Source organism: Pelodiscus sinensis, chromosome 16 (genome assembly GCF_049634645.1).
Source record: "Pelodiscus sinensis isolate JC-2024 chromosome 16, ASM4963464v1, whole genome shotgun sequence".
Classification (NCBI taxonomy): Eukaryota; Metazoa; Chordata; order Testudines; family Trionychidae; genus Pelodiscus; species Pelodiscus sinensis.
Window position 1 is genome coordinate 19,515,503 of NC_134726.1, and position 15,611 is coordinate 19,531,113.

Here is a 15,611-nt window from a genome sequence, read left to right on the forward strand (position 1 = left end):
GAAAAATTAACATATATTCAGGGTAGTTATGAACTGTGTGTCTGTAAGCTCTATGGTAACAAGATCTGTGTGAAACTTGTTTCATCTCAAATACTATATATTGCATCATGGCAGGTAGGCACATTGAAAAGATAAAAAGATTTAAAAATACTTAACTTCTCTGCGAATATTGGCAATTGAACTGCCAATGTCCTTTAGGCTACTTAGTGTGCCTAACCAGACAATATGGGTATGTCTACACTAGCCCCCTAGTTTGAACTAGGGAGGCTAATGTAGGCATTCGAACTTGAAAATGAAGCCCGGGATTTAAATATCCCGGGCTTTATTTGCATGTTCCCGTCCGGTCACCATTTTTAAATGCCACTAGTCAAGACTAACTTCCCGCGGCTACACGCAGCAGTTAAACGGTAATTCGAATTAAGTCGTTAGTTCGAATGACCTGTTACACCTCATTCCAGGAGGAGTAACCTTCAGAGGTCAATAAGTCCCGTCTGATGCTTGAGATAGGATCAAATGTACCTAGACCATCCCTGACAGGTATTTGTCTAACTTGCTGTTTAAAATAACAAGAGGTTAATAATTTCCAAAATACTCTTTGGGCTATTCATATAGCTTTATTTTATGGCTTTTAAAATAGGACCCTTTCATGGTGCTATAGTTCTAACTGAAAAGCCAACACTGCATTTTCAAAAAACAACCCCAAAAAACTATTGTCTGCAATGTTACTTTCAGTGACTAAGAAAATCCAGATGATATCCCAAAGGGAAACCTGTATGTTTAATTGGAAAAGTAATAATTTGCTCTTATTAACTTTAAAAGTTATTTTTGGATTTCCAATTTCTTTCTTTCTCGTTCTTTAGCATATATTCAGTTCAATATTGTTGGTGTGATAGGTTGCCCTGTCAACGGGGTACTGGGGTCCCACTGAGCCAATCTGTTCTGCCAGCCTGGGCACTCTCACCTTGTCTTTGCTGTGCCAGAATCTCTAGCCTTCTCTAGCACACATACATGTAGGGTCGGACATAGACACTGAGATCAGCTCAGTGTGGGAAGACTTGGCTTGGGAATTGCTCAAGTGCACATCTCCTCTAGGTTCAAACTCAAAATTGTATTATTTTGTGCTGCAGAGAAATTTGTATAGCATAAACTCATGAAATCCAATTCCTCTGTCAATGCGGAGGAAGATATGTACAGGTCGTGTCTCTCCCCCCCCCCTCCCCGCCACCCCCCGCCCCATCACCCCCCCCCCCCGTGAATGAAAGAGACTGGTTTATGATAACTACAAAGAATGGATTTTAAGTGATTATAAGGATCAAACAGATCAAAGCAGATTACAGAATAAATAAAACAATCATGCAAACTAAGATGAATGCATAACAGAAACTGACTAAAAATACTAATTCACTCACCATAGATGTTGTTTTAATTGACTCCCTCATAGGCCAGTTGCCTTTCTATCTTGAGTCCAGTCCCTTTCTTCCTGTATTCAGTCCTAAGTACTAAGAACAGCCCTCTTGGGTGGAGATTCCACGAAGAGAAGAACCAACCTTGATTATTTCACTTCCCAGCTTTAAATAGGATTTACATAATCCTTTCTTTCCCGGCTTGATCCCCACCCCTTGTAGTGGAAAAATCCTAACAGTCCAAGATGTAGTCCAGTACAGGGTGACATGATGGTGTGATCTTGCAGTGTCAAAGCAGCATCCTAGGAAGCTTCTCAGGAAAGTGGGAGATTAGCATCTTCAAAGTCCTACTGTCCTCCCTAGTGGCCCATTCAGGCTCACTGAATAATGTCTAATGTCTAGTTGGTTTCCCCAGGTGAAAACTCAGTTGTAATTGTTACACACTCACTATTCCTAACTTCAGTCACAGAAACAATGCATAATAGGATAATCATATTCAGGAAGTTATAACCTTTCCAATGATATCTTACATGACCCACATTGCATAAAACAAATCAAAGTCAAAATTATAACAATATTTCTATGAAGAATATGGGGTGTAGTGTCACAGTTGGTGTCTCTGATTTGTTGTAGATCTGACAAGATAAAAATTCAGAATAATCAGAACTCATTCTGACCCAATTATCAAGAGAAGAGAGGTACTTTATAGGCTCTGTGCTTGATTTTATCACTGGCATCACTTCCTTAGAATTCAGTTTCACAAAAAATTAATTTGATCTCCTCAGTTCATAACAGATGAGCACGATAAATGGATGTATTCAGTGGCTAGTGTATCTGGGTTATTTCCTTTTTAGAAAATATGGGCCAGTCTTCAGAAGAACTCTTTTTGTTAAAGAAGAGCCTTTTCTAATTTAACTGACTGAAATCATTCATGATACCAGCCATGTTTCTGCATCTCCTACAACTTTTAGTATCATTTGATCTGTGGTCCGACAACATCCATGTGTATGCAGTAACTGTACTCCAGTGTTTGGATATGTTGATAGGATCACTAGATGTTCAATTAGAGGCCAGACCTTGATATTTCTCAGCTGTGCATAAGCTGCTGGCAAAGATCACATAACTTACTTATCGTGTGAGAAAAAGAGAGGCAGATGGCTACAAGACTTCTCTGTGCTCTGGTAGTTTTCATTCTGGGCTGATTAAAAAGGGCTTCTTCATTAGTACAGTTAAAAAAATGTATTAAACCCAAAACTGCCTATGGTCATATGTTTACTGCATTATGTATAGTCTTTAGGGAGAAAGAAAGGAAGCTAGCTACTTGTTACACACTGTAGCTCTGCAGGAAAAAAAAGAATCAAATCTAACTGAAGTGTCCTGGGATATAAAAATGCTCTTGCCCTCAGGCTACGTCTACATGGCGAGTTTTTGAGGCAGAAAATATGCTAATGAGCGGCTCATTAGCATAAGTTGCGATATCATTAGCATAAGGATATTGCGCAAAACAGGGTTTTTGCGCAAAACAGAAGTGGCTACAGTGCTTCTTTTTGCGCAAAACCCCCTTGCACAAAAAGAAATGGCAGAAAATACGCTAATGATATAGCAACTTATGCTAATGAGTCCCTCATTAGCGTATTTTCTGCCGCAAAAACTTGCAGTGTAGACAAAGCCTTAGAGAGGTTTTATCTACTGACAGACCAGAATTTATTCTATTCCCAACTTGAGTCTTCTAATTTCAACAGACACATAATGGATTGAAGCGAAAACACCATTGACCTGGTTCCACTTGGTTAGCTTTTCCAATTAAACAGGGTAACACAGAAAGTGAGACCCTGCAGTAATACCGTGGACCAGCAGGACTGAAGCTTTAAAAAGTGTATTTACCTTTGTACTTTCATACATGTTTCTTTAAATACTTTGTTTGAAAGTTTGTCCCAGAACATTAATTACTCGGTTTGAAACGAATTGGGATTTTTTAAAATCAGTGAATATCGCTAAATGTCTTTTTCACTGCACATACAGAAACCGATGAAAAAACTCCACTGATAATAATTGAAATTTACAAATAAGCAGAAGTAGGAAAAGGACTTCTTAGTTTGATTTAGAGATATTTACTTTGTATACTTTGACATGTAAAGTTGATATTTTGTGTTTTAACAGTTACAAAGCTTTACAATTTTTAATCTCAACACTTAATCAGATTAGATTGGTATTGTAGGACCTCCCCATAATTTTTCACAACCATGAAAATTTAAAATTTGATAAAAAGCAAAGCAAATGCTTAAAAATAAATATCAATACTATCTACCAAAATTATATAAAAATCCACATCTAGTCTAATTCTGGAAAGTCTAGTGATAATGTAGCTTCTGTCAATGGCCTGTCCATTAACTGGCCATATAATCAGTTTTTGTGCTATAATATTTAGGAGTTCATTAATGAGCTTTGTCCCCTAGCCAAGTTGAGATAAGGTTTCTTTGTGCACAAAAGAGGATATACACTACACATCTAGGAATGAACATTTAAATATTTTGACACATTATTAAAGCTAGTTGGATAACTTCATCAGAATGAAATTTTGATTAAAAATGGGAATAATCACAAATATTATGTGAGAAATGTTTTCCGTTCTCCAAACAGCTGTACAAGCTGCCAAGTCTCTAGTTAATTTTACGAAAGAGCTCAAAAACTTTAAAGATGGCACAGGAATCAATTGCATTGCAATGCAAAAATAGAACAGAGCAGGAAAAATACAAATATCAAAATAGGAGACTTATTATATGACCCTGAATCTGTTCTGAAATCTGTGCTCTCCTTAATACTCTTCTAATATTACTTTTATCTCAGCAGGCAAATATTATAGCTGCCATATGGTTTTTATGGGAGTGGAAGAGAGGTGTATTTAAAAGGAACTTATCTTATGAAGAGAACATTTGAGACTTCTGTGCTAGCGTAAACACCTGTTTTATCTTGCAGAGTAAAAACAGTTCAAAAAAGTTCCATCTTTTTGGTATTTTAAAGATTAATGTCTGTTTCTGTGACATTTCCCAGGGATGCTACTGATCTGCTGAGTACCTTCTGCAGTCCAGCCTGGAATGCCTTTTACACTGCTTTTCTATAAGAGCTATAGCTCCTGACACTCTTCACAGCCTCCAGCATGCAAAATCACTCCCAACAATGTGATATGGATGCTCTGCCAGTCTCTCATGAATTGTATTGTAGAGTGAAACAGGCAAATTCCCAGTCCCAGCCTTGTCCCCCAGAAATGTGCATCTTGTATTTCTCAACTTTCTTCTAGACAATACAAACTTACAGGAAGTTCATCATTTCATCAAAGGAAAATGATATACACAGAATCTGTCATCTCAAGTGGTGGTTTCCAAACAGTTCCGTCCAAACACACAATAGCTTCGATAAAGTAATGAAACAAATGTATTAACTCAGTGGTGGGCAACCAGCAGCCCAAGAATTGCATGTGGTCCACTGGGGATCTATGTGTGGCCCGTGAGATGATTGTTTACTGCTGCCCTGGCACAGGGTTGCCAAATTCTGCTGGTTTCTATGTGCATAGCTTTTTTTCCTACTGGTTATACTAAAAGTGGAAAGCAAGGTCACGTGAAGTGGTGTGTGTTCGGACTGTGCACAACATTGAGTGTGAGAGCTGTGTGTTTCCTCTGCCAAGGGCCCAAAGCACTGCTATCAGTACACCCCGCAAATTCTGGGTATGCAGAATCCCAGAAGCATAGATAGCTACACTATCCTAGAAGACTGTCTTGGTTATGATAATCTTGCATCCCACTGAGATGCAGGATGGCCACTCATGCAGCGTACACATTGGCATAGGTTTCCCATTGCTGTATCAACTACAGAAAATGACTACCTGTAATGAGTCATAAACATCAGAATTGGTTAGAAAGAAAATAAAAAGATAAATTGCAAACCAATACCTAAAATAGCAAGCTAAGTGGACTCAGGGCAAAGGTTTTATTTTACTATATGCATATAGAAATCTGTACTGGCCGAAAAGCCTCCCAACCAGCACCTGTATCCCAGTTCAGTAGTGTTTCCTTTTTTATTCAGACGTTTTATAGATGCCATGAGTGGAGATGGAGAGAGAGTGGTGAGATGTTGTATGTATCCTCTATTCCAGGTGTCAGCAACCTTTCAGAAGGGGTGTGCTGAGATTTAACTTATTCAGCTGTATGTACGGGTCCAAGTGCCGGTGACACTTTTTAAAGTCTGTAATAGTCCTGCTTAATAAATGAAGAAGCAGATTGTACCGTTTAGTGTGATCCTTGGCCTTGCTTTGCCTTGCTGAGTTCTCCAAGTTCAGGCTCATAGTTTGATACTTTAAGCAGAACACAAGCCACTGAATGTTCAGACACCCTAATAAACTGTCCCCTGTGTTCACCTCACCACACAGATACCAGCACCCACCCACCTCTGTGGAATCTGCTCTCCCCAGCCCAGGTGGAGGCTGGGATAAAATCCTGCTTCTCAAAGGAGCAGACACCAGCTGTCTGTCCTGTCCTAACTCCCAGCAAAAGCACAAATTAGCCATACCTCCCCTACCTCACAGCACAAACAGACTACCTCCCTGCCTCCAGTTCACCCCAATTCCAGCACCCACCCACCCATTCTTTCCCCCACTCACCCTATGCAATCTTGCACGTGCTGCCCCCTTCCCCAGCTGGCTTTCTGGGCTGCCTCTGCCCCACTACCACGGCTCCATTACCAGGGGACCAGCCACATGGTCCAAGCCCTGGTCCCAGCCACCCAGGAGCAGCCCCTCACCCCAGCTTCAGCCCCACTGCCGAAGGGAGCAGCCCACGTGGCCCAACCCCCAGCCCCTGGAGCTTGCCCATCTGAACCCCAATGTGCCACCACCACCAGCATCAGCAGCAGCATCTCACCTGTTTTCACTGACTCACTCCTGCTTCCACCGGATCACTTCTATAATGGAGTTGGATGGGTGGAAAAGGGGGAGAGCACTGACTGCTGGCTGGCACACAGCCCAGTCTGCTGGCTGGCACACAGCCCAGTCTGCAGCCTGTTTGCCTGCCCCCTGGAGCTGGTGCTGAGGCTGTGCGCTGGCCACTTCTACAGCCCAATCAGCAGCCTTCCCATCTGCCCCCCCGGGCTGGTTCTGCAGCTGTGCACCAACCACGAGGCTCACGTGACAATGCAGGCTCTCACTATGCAGGAGAGGAGGGGCGGGGCAGGACTGAGCTCCAGCCCCCCATTAGCTTGTGTGCTGCCTATGGCATGTGTGCTGGGGGTTGCCGACCTCTGCTCTCTTCTTACACCATTTTCCACTCTTTGATATTTATTGCCATCTGGGGCTCAGGTGAAAGCCAGTCTGTTTACACTGGACCTCCATCTATTTCCCAAAGATAATATGTAAAGTTCTTGCTTACATCCTTCTTCCTGCGAAAAATGGTGACTAAATTTGATGGTAGCTTATCATAATCTGTTTGATTATGTTGATATCTTGCTGTGGTGACACTGTGTCTTTTGTCTATGAAAAACTTGGTTATGCCTGCTTTTATAAACTTGGGGCATGTTTTACCCCACATAATTTATCAGGGCAATAATGTTCAGCAGATTATGAGTTTTCAGTTAATATGCTATAAAACACACCTAGTACAAAATATATTATGGTCTTATAAAAATGGTGAACATAATTGATAGACTGTGTCACAGTTTCCTTCTGTTTTCTCTTTACAGGAGCAGCCTCCTAGTCCCTACACTGGCTTGGAGACCCAGGTTAGTACTGTTTTTCCTTTTTATTTGTTTAACTTGTAGGATGTTCACTCAATTGAAATCTGGACTAAGGCTGTTAAATATCGGTTAATTGAATAGTCGAGTAACCTCATGAATTCTTAACAGTTAGTTGACTATTCTATATTCCCTGGGAGTGGGGCCAGGAGCAGCACGGGTTGCCAGGTGGGAGCTAGTCTGCGAGGGAAGCTGGTTTAAAAACCAGTTCCTCTTGCAGACCAGCTGCTCGTTGCTTTGTGCTGCTGCCTCTAATAAAGAGGGGGCAGAGTCTGTGCTCCTGGACCCGGCATGAACCAGAACTGAGCTGGGCTGCCTGCCAGTCTGGTTCCTAATACACTTTAAATGCAGTCACAGAGGGGGTAGGTCCCACCCAGCGTGAGCCAGGACTGAGCTGGGCTGCTGCTGCTGGTCAGCCTGCTAAAAAAATTACTGGTTGTGGGAGGGGGAAGGTAATGAGTGTACCTCTATAGCATTAACCTGTATCCTTTTGCTTATTGATTAATCGGTTAGTCGACTATACATCCATAATCTGGACCACATGATTTGTCAGAGTAGAGAACATCATTTTAAATGCAAAAATAACTCTCAATATATGAATCTCCCATCTTTCATTTGTACAGCTCAGCTTCCCAGACAGTGCACTATATGTAAATATCTTGGCTGCCAGTTTGTTACTTTTAAGAAATACAATTGTATTGGAGACTTCCTGCTATTACGTAACGTTGCATGGTAACAAATATGTGGAGATGCTTGGCACCAAAAGGTCAAAGTGATAGAAGGGATTTTACAAAGTCACCAAGTCTTTGACTTGTGTTTCCTAATAAGGACAGCAGCATTGATTTCCATTTGCCGTGATCCATGGGAGACATCTAAGGCAATAGCAGTGACCTACTGAAAATGAGTCAAGTTAATCTATCCAGTTCATACATTTCCAATTTCTCCAAATAGAACAATTTCTAATTTGAACTTCCATTGTCTTTACAGTGAATAATTAACTATTTTACAGTATATTGGTGATTGCACAAAGCTTACTCTATCCTTTTTCACACCTCGTTCTCTGGGAACCAAGTCTATAGGGTGTGTTTGATAGGGGTGAGTATCACAATTGTGATTATATGGAGCTAGGAGTCTTGGTAGAGCAGCATCAAAATACAAAATGACAGTACAGATTGCTTCATATTTAGTGAGACACAACTTGCAGGGAATTGAACAAATAAGGTAATTATCAAGATCAGTTCATTATTAATTTGAAAGGAAATAAGTTACCTAGAAATAGCTTCTAAGACCTGAGATCCTATTTTAAAGGGTCTGTTACCTGCCATTGGCTAGACTTAAAAATGTTATTCAGTAGAAGAAACAATGCAGTATCTGTGTTTTTGTGTGTGCGTGTGCAGAATAAAAAGCACAGTATGTTGGTATTTGTAAGCATAAGACAGAATTTCATACTCTTGAGAAATTAAAAGAACAGCACTACATATTGAGGCTTCCGTTTAGCCACAGAACAAGTACAAGTTTCCCCACGCTGCTCTGCCAACTTGCATCTTCCCTGATCTGTATATAGTTCATTTTTCATGCCTACTAATCCTTGCTAAGACTACCAGTGAGAATGCCAAGTGGCTGCTAACATCACTGTGTTTTTAGTGGGCATTTACATTTCCAAGAGAGAAAGGAAAATAATTGTTTAATAATTATGACAAATTAAGTGTGTTTTTACACATCAATCTTTTTACTGCTATCGCTAGAAGGCTATATCCATTGCTGGATCTAGAAATACCTGACTCCTTAACTTGAGATGCATTTTAAGGACTGAGAACAACTTTTTGTGTAGTACCTTTATTTCCCATATCATTGTGAGCTGGAAGAGGTGCCTTAAACCTGACTGCTGAGATCTACTGGGGCACGGCAATTGACAAGGAGAGGGAATCAAGTGATTGTATCTCTCACAGTAAGAGAGAACTAAACCAGAGATAAACTGCTGTGATAGCTAGAGGCCAGAGAATATGTTCTGTTAGATGCAGTATATTTCTTTCTGCCATGTTTAAGAAAACGATCAGAAGGGTTCAAATGTTCAAAGAGAAAAGCTAGTCCATACTGTATACACAACTCCCACTGAGTTCACTTGCAATTGCATATGTACAGCAGTTGCAAGATTTCGCCTTAATTAGCACAGGAGGGAGATTGTTTGCTTGCTATGAAAACCCTTATATTAAAAATAAATACTCAGCAATCTGTCTTTTTATTTGAAATTGCAAAAAAAAAAAAAAAAAAAGAAAAGTGAATTGATTTAGTTAGTGAGGTGTTTTGTACTACAGGCAGTCCCCGGGTTACGTACAAGATAGGGACTGTAGGTTTGTTCTTAAGTTGAATCTGTATGTAAGTCGGAACTGGCGTCCAGATTCAGCCGCTGCTGAAACTGACCGCCAGTTCCGACTTACATACAGAATCAACTTAAGAACCCCAAGCATCCCCAAGTCAGCTGCTGCTGAAAGTAATCAGCATCTGATTCCAGGAAGCCCGGGGCAGAGCAACTCTGCCTCGGGCTTCCTGTAGTCAGCGCTGGTCAGTTTCAGCAGCAGCTGACTTGGGGACGCCTGGGGCAGAGCAGCTTGGGTGCTGCTGGGTCTGCAGACCAGGGAGACGCGGAGAAAGCCCCGCAGTACACGGGCGGCAGGACCGCGAGGTCCCGCAGTCCGTGTCCTCCGGGGCGAGCCCCATTCGTAACTGCGGATCCGACATAAGTCGGATCCGCGTAAGTCAGGGACTGCCTGTAGTATGATAATTTTACACCTTCTCCCTTTCTTTCCTGTTTTTTGCTGGGAGATTGAAAACAAGGTTTCTACTGTGTGGGATGCATTGATAGGTTGACATCCTCTATAATTGTGGATTGAATCAGCTGGTTTGACTACCTTCTCCACCATCCTATGATTACCTTGTCATTTCTAGTTTGCCTGACATTTTGAACTTTCCTCTAGCCACTCAAAAACTTTGTCTGCTTTTGATGAATTTTTATTGAATGTTTTTCCCTGGTTTTTTAATGACTATATTTAGGAAACTTTACAACTGTTGGTAACCGCTTTTATTTTTTTTAATCAAAATTTGCAAGACCTCAGTTAGCTGTGCTTGGTCTACTCTCCTTTTGAATTTCCATAATGAAAATGGACTTTGCAGATTAAGAGTAGGATGGCTCTGTTAAAGGAAATGGGAGGAGAATTAGTGTGCATATGAAGAATGCTCGCAACAATACTCCTTGGTTTTTGCGGTTTTAATACAGAATAATTAAGATGCTAAAGTAAGTGAACATGTGGTTTGTTATCCTTTGTTTATCAAATTAAATAAGATTTCAATAGCTTAAATTATTTTCATATGTTGCTGTTACATGACTTTTTTGCTCAATTTTCATTTTGAGACAGTGAAGGAGAGAAAGTTCAGCTAGAAAAAAGTTTGTGTAGTGAGACTAATGATAAACACATTTTGTTGATTTACCTGTTGGGAGGGTAAATATATAGGGTAATGGTCTGCTCTCAGTTATACAGCTACAGTTTACCACATTTGTAAAGAGGGTATATTGCAGCAGGTCCAGATTGATCTGTTGAAATTTTTTTCAGAAGAAAATGAATTTTTACTGAAGTTGAAATTCTTTTAATAGAAATTTACCGATTTTTTTTGAAGTTTCTATTGGAAAAAATCTAAAATGAAATATTTTGCTTTAGGTTGGGCCGATGTACATCAAAACATTTTTAGCTTGTTTGAGTTGAATCAAAACAGATTTTTCTTGTTTGACATTAATTTGTGTCTACCTGTGTTGATGTAGTGCCTCATGGGAGTTGTAGTTCAAGTATCTTCTGTCTCTATTCTCCTTCTATAGGTCGGGCTCCCTGGCTGAACTTCATTACATCAATAAACATTTCTTATATCAGAATTTCTCTCACTGAGACATAAGTGCAAATTATCAAGGTTATTGACTTGGTGTAAAAGATTAATAAAGTACTATTAATCAGTTGTCCTGAAAGGGATCCAGAAGTGGCACCTGTGCTTCCACTGTATGGCAAAATGATGTTCACATAGGGTCAAATCTAGACATAATGTAAGCAAGTAAAGTTGTCATGGATGCTAACAGGCTAACTTAAGGTGGCATAAAAGATGGGGTAGGTAATGTTGCTTTTTTCAGTATGCACTATAAGTCAGTGTGTTGCACGAATACTATTTTACTATTTAAACCTGAATTTTATACCTAATGTAGCCCTGCTATGCTAATTACACCACTGTTTACATCATGATCACCAGGATCATATTTGATATTTATATTGATTACTTACATTTAAAAAACAAACGTCATGCATTTTAGTGTTTTAGAACAGTATTTCTCAACCAGTGGTACGAGTACCCTTAGGGGTACTTGAGAGAAGTCTGGGGGAGTACGTCAACAGGCCTGAAATTTGGAGAAAACTGAATTTTTGTTTTAAGTTTTACAGCGCTTTATTTTTGTACTTTTTACACCCAAAAATTTCATCACCTGCCTGGCTACAATTAAGTTATTTAAACAAATGTGTTGCAATGGTAGAAAAAAATTAGTGTGTGAGAAAACTGTAGGTACTGGAAGTACTTATAATTTTTTTAAAGGGGAACTTTATAAAAAAAGTTTGAGAAACACTTTTTTAGAAAAAATGGGATAAATTCATACCTGAGTTTTTGGATACAGAATTACAGCAGTACAGCAGGAAGCAGGTACGTTGTGTTAACTTACGTAATAGTAAAAATAGTCTGTTCTTCTTCGAGTGACATCCCTATGGCTGCTCCACTGTTTGTGTTGGGCTTGTGTTGTGCTGCAGATGAGAGTGTCTAGTTGGGCCACGCATGTCCAATAGTGCATGCCGTTCACGCCTGTGGAGTTTGCGCACGGCCCGACTCCCCTCAGTTCCTTCTTGACCGCCCTTGGTCGCAGATGGAGCTTGATCCCTCTCCTCTTCTGCAGTTCTCTGTAGCTAGGAATTCAACTGTAATTAGTTAAAACTGTTTAGTTTTTTGTAAATTTATAGTTAGTGTAAATTAAACAGTCGTTTTTCTTTTTTCTTCATAATTGTTATAAATAGTTAAGACACAGCCTCTGCTAATCTTGAGCGCTTCAAAAAATTAATGCATAAGAGAAAGAAGGAGAGAGAAAACCTAAACAATGGAGATGATATGCAGCTGCATCTGACGGTGTGGCTCCTTGCTGGTTCTCAGAGGCAGGCAGAGCAGAGGTGTTCACAAAAAGTAAGAAATGTCCTACTCCACAGTAGATGTCAGTCCACTCGCGATACTTACCTTTATAAGTGGAAACTATTTATGGCGTGGTGTAAAGGAAATGGCATCCAACCCTTGTCCACATCTCTCCACATGATCCTTGACTACATTGTGTCTCTGCAACAATGGGGTCTGTCAGTTTTGTCACTCAGGGTGCACCTAGCTTGCTTTGCAGTATTCCCTCCATGGATAGACGGTTTCGCTATATTCGCTCACACTATCTCAAAGAGATTCCTCAAAGGACTACATAACTTAATCCACGATGTAGACCAATTCCCCCATGTGGAATTTGGAATTGATACTCCATGTACTTTCCAGACCACTGTTCGAATCCATGGACAAGTGCTTGTTCTACCTACTAACACTAAAGACTGTGTCCCTAACAGCCATCACATTGGCAAGGCAAGTTAGTGAGATTGCTGCTCTCACAACATCCCCTCCTTACACCATATTCCACAAAGAGAAGGTGGTTCTCTGCCCCTACCCTTCGTTCCTGTCTAAAGCTTGTTCTGATTTCCATATCAATGTCGTATAGTCCTTCCAACCATCTACCCAAAGCCTCACACCTCTCAAGAAGAGGCTATCCTGCACACTCAAGATGTCCAAAAGGCATTATCATTCTAAATAGACTGCACATGACCCTTCTGGAAGTCACAGACCCTATTTGTTTCACTGGTGGAGTGTTCCAGGGGAATGCCACTCTCGTCGCAGCGGGTCTCAAAATTGATGACCGCCTGTATCCCTCTGAGGGTCACGTCTCCCTATGACTTGTAAGGCGCATTCCACTCAAGCGGTGGCAGTATCAACAGCTTTGCAGAAAGGGGTTCTACTCATGGACATATGCCATGCTGCTACCTGGTCCTCTAATTAAACTTTCATGAAGCACTATGCAATCTCTACACAAATGGACATGAACTCTGCGACAACCAGTGTAGTCCTTTTATTCACATGTAAAGTCCACCTTCCATGTTTGGAATACTGCTAGGTAGTCACTAACAGTGGAGCACCCACAGGGATATCACTCAAGGAAGAAAGGAAAGTTACTCACCTCGTGTAGTAATGACGGTTCTTCAAGATGTGTGTCACCGTGGGTGATCCACTAGCCAGCCTCCTCCCCTCTTCTTACAATTCACTTAAGATGTCGTTCACAAAGAAACTGAGGGGAGTTGGGCTGCCCCCATGAATTATGAAGGTGCTAATGGCACACGCTGCTATTGTGCAGCACAGCCCGACTAGACACTACTACAAAAAGTCTCCAATCTGCAGTGCGGGACGAGCCCCACATCAACAGTGGAGCACCCGCTCGGACACACATCTCGAAGAACTGTCGTTACTGCATGAGGTAAATGACTTCCCTTTTCCTCTCTTTAAATTTCACTGTGACTTTAAAGAACCTGAACCAGATGGCATGAAACAATCTCTGGTTAGTTGGGATAACCGGGATTGGCAGAGTTCTTTCAGAAAGAGATTTCAGGTGGTTTTATTTTTGGTATCTTGTAAGAACATGTTCACACAAGGGAGCCCTACAGAATCCATGTAATTCTTAGTCACTGACAGAGTCATACCTTACATCTGATACAGATGTGTCCTGAGAATGACACCATTATTTAGGGGCCATGTTTCTCATGCTTGCCTGATCTTATTTACATCAATGAGGAGTGGCTTTTCAGTTTTTTTCTATGATATCTTTCCACCTACAGAAATACAATAAGCCAAATATACAGTCATATGAATGGCCACACTGGGTCAGACCTATTGTCCATATAGCCCAGAACTTGTTCTTTTTTGAACCCACTTATAGTTTTGGCCTTCACAACATCCACTGGTAAAGAGTTCCATGGGTTGATCATGCATTCTGGGAAGAAATTCTTTTTTATATTTGTTTTAAACCTGCTTCGTTTTAATTTCATTGGGTGACCCTGTTGTTCTTTGTTGTTGTTCTGGAGAGAGGTAAATAACATTTCCTTATTTACTTTCTCTGCCACATTCTTTTATTTCATAGATCTTGATCATATCTCCCCTCTATTACCTTTACTAAGATAAACAGTCCCTGTGTCCCATCTCTCCTCAGAGGAAAGTCCTAATAATTTCTCTGCCCTTCTTGGTACTTTTTCTAGTTCTAATACATGTTTTTGTGTTGGGTTGACCATAATTGCATGTGCTATTGAAGGTTTGGGCATACCATGGATTTATATAGTGGCATTATATTTTCTGTCATATTATCTATCCCTTTCCTAATAGTTCCTAACAGTTAGTTAGTTTTCATTGACTGTCACTGTACATTGAGCAGATGTTTTCAAAGCACTAATCATGATGACTCTCTTTCTTGAGTTGTAACAGCTAATTTAGACCCTGTAACTTTGTATGTGCAGTTGGGATTATGTTTTCTAATGTACACTACTTTGTGTTTATTGTCATTTAATTTCATTTGCTATTTCATCTTTTGGTCACCCAGTTTTGAGATCCTTTTGTAACTCTTAGCTGTCAGCTTTGGACTTAATTAGTTTGAGCAATTTTGAGTCTTCAGTAGGCTTACCTAGGGATGATTGTGATTTACCAAGTTTTAGTTTCCTGACCAATTTGAGACTATGCAAAAACATCCAAGAAGAAGAATAAGGTCTTATGTCTCTCTTTCAGTTACAGAGGTCATTATCAATTGAAAATTTGTATATTTGCAGCTGTTCTGAGCTGAGCTGTAGATGGATTGCTGAAATGCCAAAGAGTTCTCTAATGCTTAGCATCATTAGAACTGTGGAGTACTGCAGCTGGCAGAGTTGGCAGAACTCTGTTTAACAGATTAATGAAACAAGTAAGCAGTGTTCACATTAAGCTACTGGAATTCTTACCTTTGTGTGCTGCCTACAGGAGGCAGCTTTTGGGTTTATGTGTGGAAAATCTACTTAGTTTCATTAGCACCTTTTGGCTTTAAAAGTCTTTTCCTGGGTAGTAGGCAGCGCAGCAGGCTGTTGTGTTCAACTGCTCAGGAGATCTAAGGTTTTTAACTTGGTTTTAAATTACAGGGGTAACCAAAACTTCAGATCAAATAGCCTTTGCAGGCTGGGGAAATTTGGATCCAAATCTGGATGCAAACTTTACACAGCCCATAATGGGTCAAAGCAAAACCCCAGAGGTCTTAACTTTGTG

The 15,611-nt window shown here is 40.5% G+C and overlaps 1 protein-coding gene across 1 annotated transcript in view; it reads left to right on the plus strand.

The window, feature by feature from the left end:
* The window catches only part of XYLT1 (xylosyltransferase 1), a 400,682-nt gene that overhangs the window by 111,462 nt on the left and 273,609 nt on the right, over window positions 1–15,611 (plus strand). The window contains exon 2 of the mRNA XM_075899380.1: window positions 7,131–7,169. Coding sequence (XP_075755495.1) covers window positions 7,131–7,169 — 39 coding nt within the window. The remainder of the gene's footprint in view (window positions 1–7,130; window positions 7,170–15,611) is intronic.